The sequence below is a fragment of the Dendrobates tinctorius genome, unplaced genomic scaffold, assembly GCF_039654945.1.
Source record: "Dendrobates tinctorius isolate UK_male_01 unplaced genomic scaffold, ASM3965494v1 ptg000060l, whole genome shotgun sequence".
Taxonomy (NCBI): domain Eukaryota; kingdom Metazoa; phylum Chordata; class Amphibia; order Anura; family Dendrobatidae; genus Dendrobates; species Dendrobates tinctorius.
In genome coordinates this window covers 89,982,262-90,001,150 of record NW_027361728.1, presented here as the reverse complement: position 1 = coordinate 90,001,150, position 18,889 = coordinate 89,982,262, and the positions used below count along the sequence as shown (strand labels likewise).

The 18,889-nt window shown below is 42.4% G+C and overlaps 1 protein-coding gene across 2 annotated transcripts in view; it reads left to right on the top strand.

Moving 5' to 3' along the window:
* PLOD2 (procollagen-lysine,2-oxoglutarate 5-dioxygenase 2) overlaps window positions 1-18,889 on the top strand; it is a 280,821-nt gene that overhangs the window by 186,218 nt on the left and 75,714 nt on the right. For both annotated transcript variants that reach the window (XM_073579116.1, XM_073579115.1), the window contains exons 5-7: window positions 3,262-3,374; window positions 6,318-6,381; window positions 7,643-7,740. In XM_073579116.1, coding sequence (XP_073435217.1) covers window positions 3,262-3,374; window positions 6,318-6,381; window positions 7,643-7,740 — 275 coding nt within the window. The remainder of the gene's footprint in view (window positions 1-3,261; window positions 3,375-6,317; window positions 6,382-7,642; window positions 7,741-18,889) is intronic.

Genomic DNA, 18,889 nt, shown 5'->3' with positions numbered 1-18,889 from the left:
CTACTGTAGAATTTAATAGATAGCAGTCATGTCATGTAAGCAGTGAAGTATTTTTCATTGTACTATACCTATATTTCTGTGCCGTATTAGAGCATTATGAATTGTGGTATGTGTTAAAAGGGCGCACTGACACTCTTTGGCCCAGGGCACACGAAACCCTGGCACTAGCCCTACCCCCCACAACTTTAACCAAATAACCCCAAGTTTTCAATGCGTAACTATTAGTCTAAAGTAAATTTAAGGTTGACAAGCTTAAGTAATAAGAATTGATGTCGCTGGCATTGAAATGGGCACTGTAGGTGTGTTTACTGTCCTCCACTCCATGCCGACTTTGCTTCCCCATTGACTTGCATTGGGTTTCGTGTTTCAGTCGGACCCTGACTTTTCCCTATAGTAGGCCGATTTCGTTCTACCCGACTTTTAAGAAAGTCGGGTTTCATGAAACCTGACTCGACCCGAAAAAAGGCAAAGTCGCTCATCTCTAGATGTGACCGTAATAAGAACACCAGATATCCGACACTGTTTGAGAATCGGACACCTCTATGCGGTGTATGTATGGAAAAATGTTAATCTCCGAGTATTTTTTTACGGAGTCACACACATATAGCATGTATTTTTCCGTGATACCAGCCGGTACACGGTAGTGTGTGAGGAGCATACACCTCTATACGGTGTGTGCAAAAATTTACGCTCCCTAACTACTGTGCAGAAAAAAAGGAATAAAAGTGTTTTTGCTTTGAAAAAAGCAGTCTGCACAGCAGTGTGCAAACAGCAATGCAGCTATCAGGTAGCCTTATAAGGCAGCCTAATAACCACCAGCACTGCTGCACACAAAAGTGTGAAAAAATGAACGCTTGGTAACTGTGCAGAGAAAAGGAATAAGTATTTGTATTTTTTTTTTTTTTTTTTGCTTTTAAAAAAGCACTCTGCACATCAGTGTGCAAACAGCAATGCAGCTATCAGGGAGCCTTATAAGGCAGCCTAATCACCAACAGAGCTACTGTACACAAATATATCCTCCCCTGTCACTGCACACTATACTGTTGTGTTGTACAGTGAAAATCGCTATCAGCAGAAGCACTTTTTTTTTCCTGCCTAAACACACTCCCTATTGAGAACGAGCAGCAGCAACCTCTCCATATGCTAAGATCGGCTGAAGTAAGATGGCGGTCGGTGGTCACAGCCTTTTATAGCCCCTGTGACGCCACACAAAGCCAGCCAATCACTTGCATGCCCTTCTCTAAGATGGTGGGGGCCGCTGCCTATGTAATCGCGTTGCCCACAGTGTGCGTCCTTGATTGGCTGAGAAAAGGCGCAGGAAGCATTTTGGGAAACGCGACTTTGGCGCTCAAGTCGGCGACCTCATGGCCGACCTCACGCTATGTTCGTGTTTCGATAGGCGAAACCCGACTTTAGCCAAAGTTGGCGACTTCTGAATTTGGCTGACCCGTTTCACTCAACTCTACTAGAGATGGTTTTGTAGCCTTTTCCAGCCTGATAAGCATAATTGACTCATCTCCTGAGGTCCTCATATGTCTCCTTCCTTGAGGCATGATACACTTCCACAAACATGTTGGGAAGATCAGATTTTCATAAATAATTCATTGACTAAAAATCCCAGACTCTAATTTCACCTTCAAATTATCTGCTAATCATAAGGGTTCACATACTTTTTCCACTTAGTCATGTGATATTCAATAATTTTCCTCACTTAAATAGGACAAAGTCTAATATTTTTGACTCCCGTTGTTTGATTCAGGCTTTTTTTTAATGTATTTTTAGGATTTTTGTGAAAGGTTGAAGTTTAAGAGCAAATTGATGCAGAAATATGGAAAATTCTAAAGGGTTCACAAACTTTCAAGCACCACTTTAGGTTCTTATGGAGCACAGTTTGCAGGCATGTTTCAACACTGGATTTAGTGCGTATTCTGTTTTGAGATTTTAGAGCAGAAGATCTGCAGAGTTTTTACAGAAGCGGTAAGATGGAGGAGAATTGAAACCTGTCATTCTCGCACTGTGGGCATTTTCCGTGGAACTTTGCCACTTGTACATCAAGTTTAACCAGAAATTAAAATTTACAAGAGAGCCTAATTTTTTTTTAAAAATTAAAAAAAAAATCATAGGAATAAGGCAGACATATTTATCAACACAGGGAATTATGCTAATGCACTACAGGATGCAGCAGGAACCTGTGATAAGGGTGGAGGCAGCACAGGGGCAAAATACTGTTGAAACAACCAATCACACACCGACCATTCATTGAGGGGGTAGTTTCGGTTTAGTATTACAAATTCATATGGGCAAGCCTTGTATAGGGCACCAGTTGTAGTGCAGAGTGTCTGGTTTTAAAGCCTATTAGTGACGGGCTCATGCTATTAGATCAGCACTATATAGGACATCCCAGTTCACCCAAGCCAACACTAAAGGGCCTGGCTGTACCCTGCAAAACAGGAAAAATTTGCAACCAAAATAAAATAAAAAGAAAAAAAAATGATATATAGTTGTGTTTTTTTTTTTTTGTTTTTTTTTTTGTCGTCTTGGTTGAGTTGATTCCAAATTTGTGCAAATTTACTTTTAGCTTTCCTGGGAGGCAGAAGCTTAAATCCACTGCCCAGAATTAAATTTGAAAAAAAAAACAAAAAACCTACAAATCAAAAGCTAAACATAACGATCATAATATTCACCTGATTTACTATCTTAGAGGGGTATTCTCAAGTTTATAACTGATCCCCTCTCACTAGGGTATGACTGCTGGGACCACCAATAGCAAGAACAGGGGGCTTTGAAGAGTTTCTTATGAACGGAGCATTGGTCGATCATGCTAACTGCCACTCTATTAATTTCTAATGAGGCCATTGAGGATAGCCAAGCACAGCTGGTTTTCCGCACTCGCATAAGAATAAATGGAGCGACAGTGCACATGGTCAATCATAATTTGGGGCTCTTCAGTTGGACCCCAATGATCATGAAGGTATCTCCCATCTCAAGGATAGGGAATAACTTCCAAAATTGAGAATACCCTTTAAGTATTGAAGTTTCCTACAGGGAAATTGGTAGCTAGATCCATAGATTTTGATGCAGATTTGATTCTTTACCCTGATGCTTGCTGATCAAGGACATATGAACAAGTCTTTATTTATTTTGAATAGAGTATTGTTTGGACTAATTATTACAAATGGACTTAATAAAAAAAACCCTGAATTTATAGAATGCAGATATCTTTGTAATATGTGGCGGCAATAATATGTGTTTGAATTTCAGGATTTATTGGATATTTATCAAATGTAAAGCAAATTGTTCAGCAATGGACATTGCAAGACAATGACGATGATCAACTCTTTTATACTAAAGTTTACATAAACCAGCTCCAAAGGGTAAGCAACCAAAGTCTGTGTCTTTTTTAATGACTTACTATTCTGTGTTTTCTGTCTGTTGTAGCTATACATGTGTACTCTGAGCTGCCAAAATGGGCACAAAACTGAATATAAAGGGAATAAAAAGGGAACCTACACAGACACATGGGCCTCGATTCACCAAAGTGATTACGCCAGAATTCTGTCCTTAAACGCTTTGAATGTTTGCAACATACAGTTGTGCAGAAAATATTGCAACTTTTGGCGTTTTCATGTCCGTTTTCCCCAAGTGAGGTGGAATAAGACAGGCGGGTGGCTCTACAGCTTGTGTAGCTTTGTCTTCTAAGCTGCTTCTTGCTACTGTGATATATTAACTTTCTATCAGTGCTTGTTCTGAACTTTCCACTGTTATCAGTATATTTGCATATACTGTAGATGACTATGCATTTGAACAAATGCATGGCTCACGTGAGCAGTGAATAGGAAAACTGTTGATGGTGGGACTATGATTTTGCAGGCCTAATAACAGCAGCTCCATGTGACAGGTAGACATGGAGGGAGAGGTGAGCAGCTAACTGCTGTATAGAAATCAATGAGCTTAAGAATTGTGACTGGTATCTCAGCTGGAGTATAACTGCTGCTCATATTGCTGGTGGTAGATGTCTTTGGGAAGAGGCAGTACACTATAAGCTAAAAGCGCTTGCTTATTTTCTTGCAGTCGTACACACTATACCATTTTTTTATAATTATTAGAGTACTCTTTTAAAGTAAAAGAACTGCAAAATATATTTAGGAGTAATGTATCATGATACTAATTTTTGAAGTCCGTTTAGCTTGTAGCCGCATTTTCTTTATATGAACCATATTTATCAGTATGTCACACAATGATAAATTAGGCACATATTTAGGTGTAACGCTCCTGTATAAAACCTTTTTTTTTTTTTTTTATGCCATGTTCCCCACTGGAGTGATTTTGTAACTTTTTTTTATATATACAGTATATTCTATTTTCAAGACCCTTGATAAATTCCCCCGTTTGTTAGCCTATGCAGGCGCTCCTTAGACCCGATAGTTATTGTTTATAGTGGTAAATATAACCGTTGTCTTGACAATGTTCATAATGATATTTCATCTATAGTGATTTGTCCTCCCAATGGAAGGCATGTTATTTGGTACCATCTGAGCGAACGCTTCCATGGGTAGCAGTAGAATGGTAGCGTGGGAAATGGAAAAGTGTATTAGTAGAAGAAAAAAATGGAACAGCACCGTATAGATGAATTCAGGGTGCAAGGCCCTCCAAACAAATATCCATTTGTATACATAAGAAAAAAGGCGGCGCTCCAATAAATGATGACAAAAGTGGACTTTATTAGCCCATATGGTGAAGCATATTCATAGCAATTTTGTTTTAACAAATTGTTTTAGAAGTTTGAAAAGCTTTGTGCATTTGTCTCCAAAGATTTTGGTGTTTTGGGTTTTTTAATGGTTTTTACAGAAATGAACTAATGAATAATGTATGAGTAATAAAAATCCTCATGTAAAGAATGTACTGGAATTGATCATTCCCATTCCCAGAAGATCATGTGTTTCAGCCTCCTGATTTATTTGACAGTGCTGAGAAACCACTAGAAATTGCAGATGTAACGTCCAGCCTTCAGTATTTGTTAATGAATTCTCTCATTTCATTTTATGGAAAAAAATCTTTGATTTAATTTTAAATTTAACGAACATGGCGGTAGTTAATTGACTCCATCCTACATGGCCGTGTTCTGTGCTTTGATGTGTCCTTCAGACATTTAGGCCCCAATAAAAAAAAAAAAAAAAAATTGGTGTTTTGCATGACGCTATGAAAGCTGAAAAAAGATGAACATTTTTTGTGCAATGAGTTGTGCAAAACTGTTGCGCCATTTCACTTTTTTCGAGAGCATTCTGGTGAAAACTGTCTAGAAATGGAGAAGCAAGTGCGGAAAGAGTTACCGTTCATCACAAAGGGCCACGTTTTTTGAGTGCCGTAATGGTCTAGTTTTGCCATGTACAGTAGTGTACATGATCATCCTTCCGCAGTTTCTATAAATGTCTTACATTGAATCAATATGTAATTGGAGTTGTTTCCTTTTCATGGCACTTCTCCAAAGTCTTCACAAGTCCTCAGACATAAACAGCCCTCCATCACCCCCTTTGTACTCCGGCCAGTGTACCATTGAGAAGTCCATCTGCTGCTTAAATTAGGTTAAATTTGATACCAATTTCTTTTCAAGTGAAAGTGAATGAGAAGTCAGGAATAAATAAGTCTGTGGGTTTTTTTTTTTTTTTCCTGTCTGAATTGAACAGGATGAAGGAGAATTAACTAAACTATGTAATAAAAATGAGCTGTCTTTTAATGTAACTGCTGCCAAGTCATGACTCGCTCTTCTACCTGGAGGAGCACCATATGGTAGTTTTACTTCCCTCTATTGTAAGATGCTTTATAGCATTCTTTATACAGTAACAGCATGGGGTGTCCTTACCCCCCCCCCCTTTTAACCTATTGATAAATAATAATCTTAACGAGTAACAGGTAGCCAGGTAGACCCCAAATAATTGTTATGACAAGCTTAAAAATGAAGAGGTTTAGTTGGCTTTTGGTTCCATTTTGTTGTAATTTATTTGCGGATTAATAATTTAGGTATTTGAATTTTTCAGGGAAGTATTATATTGAACACTTGTAGACATAATATCCTTTGTTTTCATCCTGACATGTTTATTTAAACACCTCCAAGCCTTCGGTTGCTGCATTCTATTCTGACACTTTTGTTTCTCTCCTAGTCTTGGCAAATGTCCTTCTTCCACTGCCAATTTCAAGCTAATAACACTTTTGAGACGGACACAATGTAGTACAGTGTAATGGAAAATGCCAGGGGAAAAGAAACACTTCTCGAAGAGCATATTGTTACTCTTTTATTTATTTATTTTTTTTCTTAACAGGAACACATAAATATCACCTTGGACCACAAGTCTCGAATTTTCCAAAATCTAAATGGGGCAGTTGGTAAGGCAAACTGTTTTTTTTTTTTTTTTGCTTTTCATTTCAGTAAATGCCAATTGCTGGTTTATTGTGAATACAATGCGTTTGTCAGCAAAACACTACATGGATTAAATCGAAGTCTGGTGATGTTATAGTGGAGTGGTCACGTTGTGTGCACAGGATCACTTTTTGCAGGGTATGCTGCTGCTTTTAGGATCTACGTCAAGATCCATTCTCACCTGCATGACTCTACACGGGGATGTATTGCTTTACTGGTCCCTCTGGCCAACAATGAATTTTGTGTGGAAGTGGTTTTCAGAAAATGAAACTTGGGCTGCAAACCAAAAATGTTATCAAGCTTTAAAAAAAATAAATAAAAAATCACAAAAATTGTGAGTGAAGATTTTTATTTGTTTTAGCAATTATTACTATTAAATTTACTTTCTTTTAAAGAGAAGAGAGTGGGCAAATAAAGCAATTACAGATAGCATCAAGGTAAACTAGCCTAGTCCAGAAAGTACACCTTCTTTCTGTACAAATGATATCTTTGGGCATATCGAGAAGGGAGTTCATGGGTGTTCTGTGTCCTTGTATTGAAAAAAAAAAATGACTGAAGACCCATATTTCACTTTTGTGCAAAAACCTGTTAATTGTATTGTCTTTTAATGCATTGCGGATGGCTAGAGGTATGTAAAACATATACATTAAAGGGAACCTGTCGCCAAGTTTTTGCTACCCCATTTCAGAGCAGCATGATATTGGGGACAGAGACCCTGATTCCAGGATGTATGACACACTGAGCTGCTTTCTGCCATTATGTCAGTTTTTTCTACTGCAGATCTATCATTTCTATGAATGCAGAACTTTGTATAACCACACCCACACCACTGGTTGGCAGCTTTCTGTATACACACTGCATAGGCAGAAAGCTGCCTGTCAGTGGTGAGGTGGGGGGGGTTACACAGAGCTTGTGAATAAGCTTGGCCACTTGGCTCCTCAAATGATTTCCTGCTGATAAAACTGTGAGTTTATCAAAACGTTACCAAGCAGACTAGTAAGTAACGCATTGCTGGTATTGGAGTCTCTGCCCCTACATTAGGCCGTTCTCCGATTAAGTGGCTAAAATCTGATTCTCTTTTAAGAGTAAAATTCTTTTAAATTTGGCTAGAGATTTTATATTTGATTTATATGATCTAAATGTCATTCTGCTGCTGTGAACTTCATAGACTCTATAAATGGCTTCATACAGTGATTCTGAATATTCCACTTTTCCCTTTTCTGACAGATGAAGTTGTTTTACATTTTGAAAATGGGAGAGCAAGAGCCCAGAATACTCAGTATGATACTTTTCCTATTCTAGTGCATGGAAATGGCCCAACAAAGGTAAGATTGGCATGCAAATGCAATTTTTCTGTGGCATCATAACATTTCCATTCTAAAGAGACTACAGCTGTTCTCATAAACTGGAGTATAGTTCATTAAAATGTCTGCAGAAATTCACCTTTTATTTGGAAAATTCTCAGCTGGTGACTGAGAAGACTCAATAACTGGTTTACCTTTTTTACATTTTTCTATTGTATTATATGAAAACTGTACAACTTGCACTCATTAGACGGTCCACCCCTATAGTGTTAGTCAGAGGGACAGAAAAAGCCAACTTTATTGACCTTCTTTAACTGGAGAGAAATGGCTGACATTCCTGGTGGAGGAGGTAGAGAGACAAGCTTTTTGATTAACATTTTAAGGAATCTATTCAGTAGCTGCAACTGTGCATTATAGCTCAGAATGATTATCCTGCCCCCTCCTGGTTCGTTTCAAAGAGGTTGTCCAACACTAACATATTGATGACCTATCCATGGAATAGGTCATCAATTTCATTTTATAGATGAAATGGATCGCTTTCTGCAACAGTGGTCCAGGTCAATGTTTTCTGGCCATGGACTATAGCTGCACGAACTTCATGAGCTTCTGAGTTCCACACACAATTTTTGATTTGCCACCCTGATGTCATGTCATGTCACCTGTGCGGCTCATGGCTAAGCATAGTCTAGTATTCTAGAAGATAATGTATGCTGATGTCACTCAGATCTACCTCTCTGGCCCAGATGTCACTTCTCTGCTGTCCAGAATCCCAGAGTATCTATGAGCCACATCCTCCTTCTCCACTCTCTTCCTCAAACTCAAAGTGGACAAATCTGAACTCGTCATCTTTCCTCCATCTCACAGATCTTCCTTACTTGATCTGTCTATCACAATTAATGACAATCAATGACATCACACTTTCCTCCGTATCTGAAGTCCACTGCCTCGGAGTAACCCTTGACTCTGCCCTGTCCTTCAAACCGCACATCTAAGCTCTTTCTACCTCCTGTCGCCTCCAGCTCAAAAATATCTCCAGAATCCATTCTATCCTCAACCCTCAATCTACTAAAATGCTTGTGCATGCCCTCATCATCTCCTGCCTCGAGTTCTGCAGCATCCTTTTCTGTGGCCTCCCTGCTAACACTCTCGCACCTCTCCAGTCCATCCTTAACTCTGCTGCCCGACTAATTCATCTCTCTCCTCACTACTCCTCCGCTTCTCCCCTCTGCAAATCTCTTCAATGGCCCCCATTCCTTCAGCGTATCTAGTTCAAATTACTAATACTGACCTACAAAGCCATCCATAACCTGCCTCCTCCATATACCTCTGAACTAATCTCCTGATCTCTTCCCACATGTAATCTACGGTTCTCCCAAGACCTCCTTCTCTGCTCCACACTTATTTGCTTCTCACCTAATCACTTCCAAGACTTCTCACGAATTTCCCCCATCCTCTGGAATTCTGTGCCCCAACACGTCCGACTATCAACCACATTCGGATCCTTCAGACGGAACCTGAAAACCCACCACTTCAAGAAAGCCTATAGCCTGTAATGACCCCGCTGCATCCTCACCAGTACTGGAGCTGCCGCCTCACCAACACTGGAGCTGCCACAACCCACCATCCTGTAGAATGTAAGCTCGCAAGGGCAGAGTCCTCTCTCCCCTCTATATAAGTCTGTTATTGTTAGTTTGTTTACTGTAAGTGATACCTGTAATTTGTATGTAAACCCCCTTCTCATATACAGCCGCATGGAGTCAATGGTGCTATATAAATAAATAATAATGAGGAAATTTCCAGGTCACCACCTCACAGCACACTGGAGGACATCCTTCGTATCCACAGTGGGACAGGAAACCACGAGAGTTTAAAAGGATCCTCCCCCTACCACCCTTCAGTGTTTTTCCTGTCCAACGGCGAGAGAAGATCAGGGACCGTTCCACGCGGATGGTTAGGATCGGGGGGGCCCTGGCCTTTCCCTTCCTACCTCAAAAATTCTGCAGCTGACACCTGGCAGAGGGTCCCTCAGCCCATCCAGAGTAGCGCTGCTCCTGGAGACGGGGTTGCCTCCTCCTGACAGGGGCTCTCGACCCCGGATGCCGCCACCACCACTGCCAATATCTCGGAGCCCGGGCCGCCTCTATGGAGTCCACTGGCCCCACGAGCGAACACCGACAGCGGATCACCACACCCTTCCTGGCACGTCAGGACCAGGGCTGCGCCATGCCCGGGCACCGGGACGCGTCACTTCCGGCCGCGTCAGAGCCGGGGGACGCGTCACTTCCGATCGCGGCGTTACCGCGCAACTTCCGGGTTGCGACCGCCCGGCGTCACAGGCTGCAGCTGGTATAGCTCCACCAGAGAGGGTGGGCAGGCATCTCCAGTGGAGCGTATCAACAGCGCGGACTGCAGTGGTACGCCAGGCTCTGCTGCAGTAAGAGGAGCCGGACGCTGTGCCCGTGGCCACTTACACGTCTGTGTCTTCACAGCAGTCAGCAGGCAGCCACAGTAGTCCTATCTACCCAGGATGGAGGACCAGGCAAAGACTGAGACGGGAGCAGAGAGCCAGGGTCATGTGAGTAACCTCAAAAGAGAGGTCACTGCAGGGCCCCAGTAAGGCAGACCCCACAGAACACGTATTTTGTGTGTTCCAGTGGGGAACCTCTACCTCCGAGAGAAAGGAGCCCAGGAGGAAGGATAAGAAGTGTCCAGTTTGCTCTAGCAAGCTAAAGGACACGTGGCAAAAGACTCTCTGCGATGCATGTACAAAACGCATAGTGGGGGAGGAACAAGCTACACTCATGTCTAACATGAGAGCAATAATTAGGGAAGAAGTGCAGGCCCCGCAGGTGAACCCCCAGGCATTCAGAAAGAGGCAGAGGGAGTCTGACACGTCTTCCGAAGACATCCTGTCTGAATCTGACGCAGGGGAGGAGATCAGAGAGCACCCAGAAAGGGGAAGGAAATATCTTTTTTTTCGTCCGGGGATACGGACGAGCTATTGGGGGCAGTACGGCAGACTATGCAGATCGAGGAACCCCCGGCTACCCTCTCAATACAGGATGAGATGTTCGGGGGGTTGTGCTCCCAGACTTCGGTGGTCTTCCCAGTAAACACCCATATACGGGCAATGATATTAGACGAATGGGAGGAAGCAGAGAAGAGATTGACTGACTATCCCCAGAGACTTCAGGCTTCGCCTACCGTTTGACCCAGAGGAGGTCAAGGTCTGGGAAGAGATCCCTAAAATAGATATTCCAGTGACGAAAGTATCAAAAAAGACGGCGATTCCGTTTGAGGACTCCTCAAACTTAAAGGAACCCCTAGATCGGAAGGCAGACGGACTCTTAAAGAGAGCCTGGGAAAGTTCAGCAGCGGTCATAAAAACGAATATAGCCACAACATCAGTGGCATGCTCCATGCATCTATGGATAGATGATTTGGAGGAGCACCTGTCAGATAGGACTCCGAGAGAGACCATCCTGAAATCCCTCCCCTTACTAAAATTAGCTACGGGTTTTTTGGCTGACGACTCGGCAGAGTCCGTTAGATTCACGTCCAGAAGTCAGTCCTTGTCCAACGCAGCCAGAAGAGCTATCTGGCTTAAAAGTTGGTCAGGTGACATGCAGTCAAAGAATAAGCTGCGCGCAATTCCCTTCTCAGGGGGTAGAGTCTTCGGGCCTGTGTTCGATGATATCTTAGTGAAGGCGTCAGATGAAAAAAAGGGGTTCCCTGAAGAGAAACGCAAGAGGTACCAGCCCTTTCGTAGACCCCGTTACAGCCAGAGATTGGACTACAGAGGGAAGGGGAAGTCGGGTCGATGGAGCTACCCCAAAGGGGGCGAGGGTAGAAGTAGGAATAGAGATACCATCTTCTCCGGCCCAGGGTCTAGCTCCCGAAAAAAGTGACGCCACCAGTGTAGGGGGGCGATTGCTCAAGTTCAGGGGAGAATGGCAGGAAGTCACCACCAGCCACTGGGTACTACAGGTCTTTTCTCAGGGGTACAGGATAGAATTCAACTCCCTACCCCCGAACAGATTCTTAGTGACCAGCTCTCAACTCTGTCCGGCTTCCCCATGTGGTTGGACATCCAGGATCTCCTGGAGATAGAGGCGATTACGCCAGTACCTGCCCAAGAAGAAGGGAGAGGACATTACTCGAGCCTCTTTGCAATAAAAAAAAACCATCTGGGGAGACCAGAACCATAATAAACCTCAAGCCCCTAAACAAGTGGGTAACATACAAACGCTTCAAGATGGAATCAATAAGATCCACGATTCCTCTTCTAGGAAAAGCGGTAGTAATGTGCACGCTCAATCTAAAAAGCGCGTATTACCACGTCCCCATCCACCCAGACCACCAAAAATATCTCAGGTTCGCGGTCGAAAGGGATGGTAGGATACACCATTATCAGTTTTGCTGCCTCCCCTTCGGCCTAGCATCAGTCCCAAGAGTATTCACAAAATTAATGGTAGAAGTAGTGGCCTACCTAAGAGCTCGAAACATCACGGTGGTCACGTACCTAGATGACTTCTTAATCTTAGCCGATTCAGCAGCCCAGCTCAGGGTCGACTGTCAGTCCTCAATCTCCACACTGCAGAGGCTGGGTTGAATCATAAATTGGTCAAAGTCAGATCTCATACCCAAGCCCAGAATAAAATTTTTGGGGGTCATGTTAGACTCAGAAAGAAGAATGTCCTATCTACCAGACGAAAAGCAGGACAGCATGCCAAAGAGGATTCGTCAGTTCTCAAACAACTGGGTATCGATCAGGGACGCAATGAGAATCCTGGGGCTGATGACTTAGTGCATTTCCTGCGTCAGATTGAGTCAATTCCACTCCCATGTCCTACAGCGAGCAGTCCTAGCGTCCTGGGACAGAAGGCAAAGCTCACTGGACAAGAAAATACAGCTAACCCCCTGGGTCAGAAGGTCACTGCTGTGGTGGACCGCCCCAAGAAACCTAAAAAATGGTGTCTCATGGATTGAATCTCCAGAGGTCGTAGTGACCACGGACGCGAGTCTGTATGGCTGGGGCGGACACATCGGAGGAAAGTACTACCAGGGACAATGGAGTCCGGAGGACAGCAACAGGTCCTCCAACTTCAGAGAACTACATGCGTTCTGGAAGGTACTACTCGTCGCTTGGTCTCGGGTAAAGAACAAGCACGTCAAAATACTGTCAGACAATACCACGATAGTAGCCTTTCTCCGCCACCAGGGCGGACCAAGACATCCGGCTTTACAAGGCTTGGCAGATCAGATCTTCAGATGGGTGGAAAGAGAGGTCCTCTCAATCTCAGCAGTACATCTGGAGGGCACCAGGAACCATGTGGCGGACTTCCTCAGCAGAAGAAGAATAACCGCGACAGAATGGGAACTCAATGATGAAGTGTTCAGCAGCCTGTGTGACCGTTGGGGACAACCGGAAATAGACCTATTTGCGGACAAATGGAACACAAAAGTCAAAGCATTCTACTCCCTGAACCCGATGGGAAACCCGACAGGGATAGACGCTCTTTCGCAGTCCTGGAGCAGAGGCCTGTTGTATGCCTTTCCGCTTCTAGCTCTCATTCCACGAGTTCTCAGGAAGGTCTAAGAGGACAGTGCCAGGGTCATATTGGTGATCCCCTATTGGCCAAGAAGAAGTTGGTTTCCCCTGCTCAAGAAGATATCATGGGAGGAACCTATTCTCCTGCCAAGAAGGGAAGACCTCCTCCACCAGGGTCCGGTCATGCACCAAAGGCCAGAGGCACTCCAGTTATCAGCATGGATCCTGAGCGGCAGGTCCTAAGATCAAGGGGTCTATCGGACGAAGTCAGATCTACTCTACAAGCAAGTAGGAAGCCCGTGACCGCAGCAATATATAAGATCTGGAAAAAATTCTGCAGCTTTTGTGGAGAGGCGACAGTCGAGACTGACCAACCCAACATCCCGAAGATCCTTGACTTCTTGCAGGCAGGGTTCAAAAAGGGCCTTAGACCGAGCACTCTGAGAGTCCAGATTGCAGCCTTAAGCGTATTTTATGACACAACCCTATCATCGCACCCGTGGATAGCCCGGCTCTTGAGAGCAGTACAGAGGCTTAAACCTTTAATAAGAAAGACAACCCCTCCTTGGGACCTTAACCTAGTCCTCAATGCGCTATGTAAACAGCCATACCAGCTAGGGGCAGAGATAAATATCGGTAACCTCTCACTCAAAGCAGCTTTTCTAGTAGCAGTTACCTCAGCCAAAAGACTAGGAGAACTGCAGGCCCTATCGATCCAAGACCCTACTTAGAAGTATTTAATGACCGGTTAGTCCTAAGACTCGACCCGGCCTTTCTACCCAAAGTTATCTCAGACTCAAACATAACCAGGAGGTAGTGCTCCCTTCATTTTTTTCAGTCCCCCCAAAATAACAGGGAAAAAGCTTACCATAACCTGGATGTAAGGGAAACTGTACTCGGCTATCTGGACGCAACCAGACCTTGGAGACAGGATAATAATCATTGTCCAATACAGAGGCCCTAACAACAGATCTGCAGGGCAGCGTCTTTGGCCAGTCTTAGTACTTTCTCCAAGCACTATAGACTAGATGTGGCATCCACACAATTAGCATTTGGGAGAAAAATACTCCACGCAGTAGTCCCGCCCTAGAACCAAGATCCTTTGGTACTACTCCAGTATGCTGTCAGGTGGTGACCTGGAAAACGGTAATTAGACCTACCCGTAATTAGACCTACCGGTAATTGTGTTTCCAGGAATCCATCCTGACAGCCACTATTAGTTCCCTCCTGATGACACCTTCCATACAACTGTGATGTAACAGGTGTATGAAGAATGTTGGTTTAAATAAAGTTTGGTTTGCATCCATCCAGATGTGTTACTTTGTGAAATCACTGAAGGGTGGTAGGGGGAGGATCCTTTTAAGCTCTCATGGTTTCCTGTCCCACTGTGGATAAGAAGGACGTCCTCCAGTGTGCTGTCAGGATGGATTCCTGGAAACACAATTACCGGTAGGTCTAATTACCATTTTATGCAGCTCTTGCCCACGCTAAAAAAACACTGACCTGGACCACTGACCAGCTCATCTCTAACCGCTTCCTATCCGATATTGATGACCTGTCCTATGGATGTCATTGACAGTTAGCCCTTATCCCTTGATAGCTTTTTTAATGTGAACCATTATATTTATGTACTAGAGATGTTTTGAAATCGACAACCTCTTTCATATTGCTGTCTGTATCAACGTCCATCCGGAAACTTTTATAACAAATGTAAAATATTTTGCAACCATTTTACTCCCCTCATTGAACTCACTCAGTCGCCATTTATTTGGGTTGAAAAATTTAATAGCATTAGAACATTTCCTAAATCACTGTGGCATAGATGCAAGGTTTTTGCTTTATTTTATGATACTTTTTTAACCTTTCCATCAAAATGAGCCAAGACGCAAGTCCTGGACCACAAGCTCCAGTTTTGCCTGCCAAACAGAGAACAGATTTAGAAATCGAGTAGACTGGCAAGAGTGAAAACGTGTAAAATAAAATGAACATCCAGGAGTTGGCTCTTCAGAAGGAAATATTCCAGCAGGTGACAATTTTTTGAGGTATTATACTTTGTAGGGTGTAGCGGTGGAATACATTGCTTTCCCAGGGCCTTTTATTCATATTTTGTTTGTCTTTGAAATGTTCCCAGGAAACTGGAATATTGGTATAATAATGTTTGTTTGGCTTGAAAGTCAGTGATTTGTGCTGTTCCTTCAGCCGCTGTCTGAAATAAAATCCCTCAATGTAAAGTCTGAGAACACATTGAACCACGGTGTACCTTGCTCTTGTGCAAATGAAAGACCAGGAACAGTGAGATGTATTTTTCGTTTGGAAACAGTGTCATAGATACCTTATTCCTCTGAGTGACTCACCAGTTATTTTAGGAATGGTTTTCAGTCTCGGCTTCTAAGTGAGGTTACGCACACCAAAGAAGCCTGTGACTTCACATAACTAATTTCTCTGACCTCTGTCGCTGGAGTCTGAGCTGTTCAGGCACTATTGGTATTTGTTGAGTTAAACGTCTGCTCATATGGCTTTCAATTCCCCCATGAGTTGGTTAAGTCGAGAAACACGGAAAGAAATAAACTCTATGAAAGAAGGAAAAGTGTCTTACAAGAGACAGACCAGACTGTCACAGACTGATGTCATCTGGAAAGCATTTGCTGCTTTTCCTGCTTACATTAGTTTGCGGTTTTGGTCTCATCATCTGATTTAGTATTTTAATAGTCCCCGTGCATAAGGTAATACAGCGTTATAATCATATTAAAGGCAATGCCTTTATATTGTTTTGTTAATGGACTCCATTTATTTGACGTTTGCTGTTTTTTATTGTAGTTATACTGCAGTAGGTGTCCTAATTATGTGACCTGGGGGAAAGAAATTGCACTTTTAAAATGTTTCACGGTATAATGTGAGTTAAAATTACAAACTGTATTTGAATAATTAGAAATGAAGCCTAAAACCATAGATTTACGGGATTGTCCAGACATCTAAATTCACTTCAAGTGCCATGTAATAAAAAGTAAGGCTTATGTGAACTAAGTTCACTATAGCACAATACTACTTAGTTCACATTGAATCATAGAATCATAGAATCGTAGAGTTGGAAGGGACCTCCTGGGCCATCTGGTCCAACCCCCTGCTCAAAGCAGGATTCGCTAAATCATCCCAGTTAGATGTCTGTCCAGCCTCTGTTTGAAGACTTCCATTGAAGGAGAACTCACCACTTCTCGTGGCAGCCTGTTCCACTCATTGATCACTCTAACTGTCAAAAAGTTTTTTCTAATATCTAATCTGTGTCTCCTCCCATTCAGCTTCATCCCATTGCTTCTAGTCTTTCCTTGTGCAAATGAGAATAAAGTTGATCCTTCTACAATGTGACAGCCCTTTAGATATTTGTAGACAGCTATTAAGTCTCCTCTCAGTCTTCTCTTTTGCAAACTAAACATTCCCAAATCCTGCAACCTTTCCTCATAAGACAGGGTTTGCAGACCAGTCACCATTCTGGTCGCTCTTTTCTGAACTTGCTCCAGTTTGTTGATGTCTTTTTTAAAATGTGGTGCCCAAAATTGGACACAATATTCCAGATGAGGTCTGACCAAAGAGGAGTAGAGGGAAATAATTACTTCACGTGATCTAGACTGTATGCTTCTGTTAATACATCCTAGAATTGCATTTGCCTTTTTTGCTGCTGCATCACACTGTTGACTCATATTCAGTCTGTGATCTATTAGTATACCCAAGTCTTTTTCACATGTGCTGTCACTTAGCCCTATTCCTCCCATTCTATATATGCTTTTTTCATTTTTATTGCCCAGATGTAGTACTTTGCATTTCTCCCTGTTAAAAACCATTCTGTTAGTTGCTGCCCACTTCTCCAGTTTATTTAAATCTTTTTGAATCCTCTCTCTCTCTTTTCTAGTATTAGCTATCCCTCCTAGCTTTGTGTCATCAGCAAATTTAATCAGTTTACCCTCAATTCCTTCATCTAAATCGTTGATAAAGATGTTGAACAATACAGGGCCCAGGACAGAGCCCTGTGGTACCCCACTTGAGACATTCTTCCAACTGGATGTGCAGCCATTTACGACCACTCTTTGGGTCCGATCACTAAGCCAGTTATGAATCCACCTAACAGTTGCCTTGTCCATTCCATACTTAGTCATTTTTTCAATAAGGATTGTATGAGAGACTTTGTCAAATGCTTTGCTGAAGTCAAGATATACTATATCTACAGCATTTCCTTGATCCACCCAATCAGTAATACCATCATAGAAGGAAATTAAATTAGTCTGACATGACTTATTAGTTACAAACCCATGCTGACTCTGTTTAATCACTTCATTCTTATTCAGGTATTGACATACATGTTGTTTAATAATTTGTTCAAAGATCTTTCCTGGTATAGAAGTCAGACTCACCGGCCTATAGTTGCCTGGGTCCACCTTCTTCCCCTTTTTGAAGATAGGAACAACATTTGCTCTTCTCCAGTCTTCTGGCACTTCTCCTGTTCTCCAAGAATTTTCAAAGATTATGGAGAGGGGTTCAAAAATTTCTTCTGCTATCTCCTTCAGTACTCTGGGGTGTAATTCATCTGGACCTGGAGACTTGAATACATTTAGGTTAGCTAAGTGTTTCCTCACTATCTTTCTGTTTATAGATATCCTGGATTCTTCTATTCCCTTAATAGGACAGTGAATAACAGTTGATGTTACATTTCCTTTCTGAGAGAAAACAGATGCAAAATAGGAATTTAAAAGTTCAGCCTTCTCAACATCCTGTCTTACCATTTCATCATTTTCATCCTGTAAAAATCCTATAGCATCTTTGACTTTTCTTTTACTTTTGACATATCCCCAAAATCCTTTATTATTGCTTTTGACATCTCTTGCAAGCCTCAATTCATTTTCAGCTTTAGATAATCTGATTTGTGCCTTGCAGGTTCTGCAGACAGCATTATATTCTTCTTTAGATATGCCTCCTTCTTTCCATTTTATAAACATTTTTTGCTTCCTTTTTAGCATGTGCTTAAGTTCTGTGTTCATCCATCCTGGTTTCCTTAAATGCTTCCTATTCTTCCCTCTTTTTGGAATTGTTAACAACTGTGCTTTGAGAATTTCATTTTTCAAGATTTCCCATCCTTCCTGGACATTTTTGTCTTTAAGGATATCCAGCCATTGGATCCCTCCAATTCTCTTTCTGAATCCCTTAAAATCTGCCTTTCTGAAATCTAACCTTGACGTCTGAGTCTTCACAGGTCTTCCGCCTCTAGTTATCCAAAATTCTAAAATAGCATGGTCGCTACCTCCTAGGGTCCCAGCCACTTTTACCTCCTCAACCATTTCCTCCCTGTTTATAAGGATTAGATCCAAGGTAGCAGTTCCCCTTGTTTTCTCCTTTACCTTTTGGAAGATAAAGTTGTCAGCAAGAGAGGATAAGAATTTCCTTGACCTGTTAGTTTTGCCTGAGAGAGATTCCCAACAAATGTCTGGATAGTTGAAATCTCCCATGACAACTATGTCATATTTTTTGGAGAACTTGGCCATTTGATGCATAAAGAGTTCATCCATATCTTCAGCTTGCACAGGCGGCCTGTAGTAAATGCCTACAATGGTGTCCTTTCCATTGTTCTGTCCT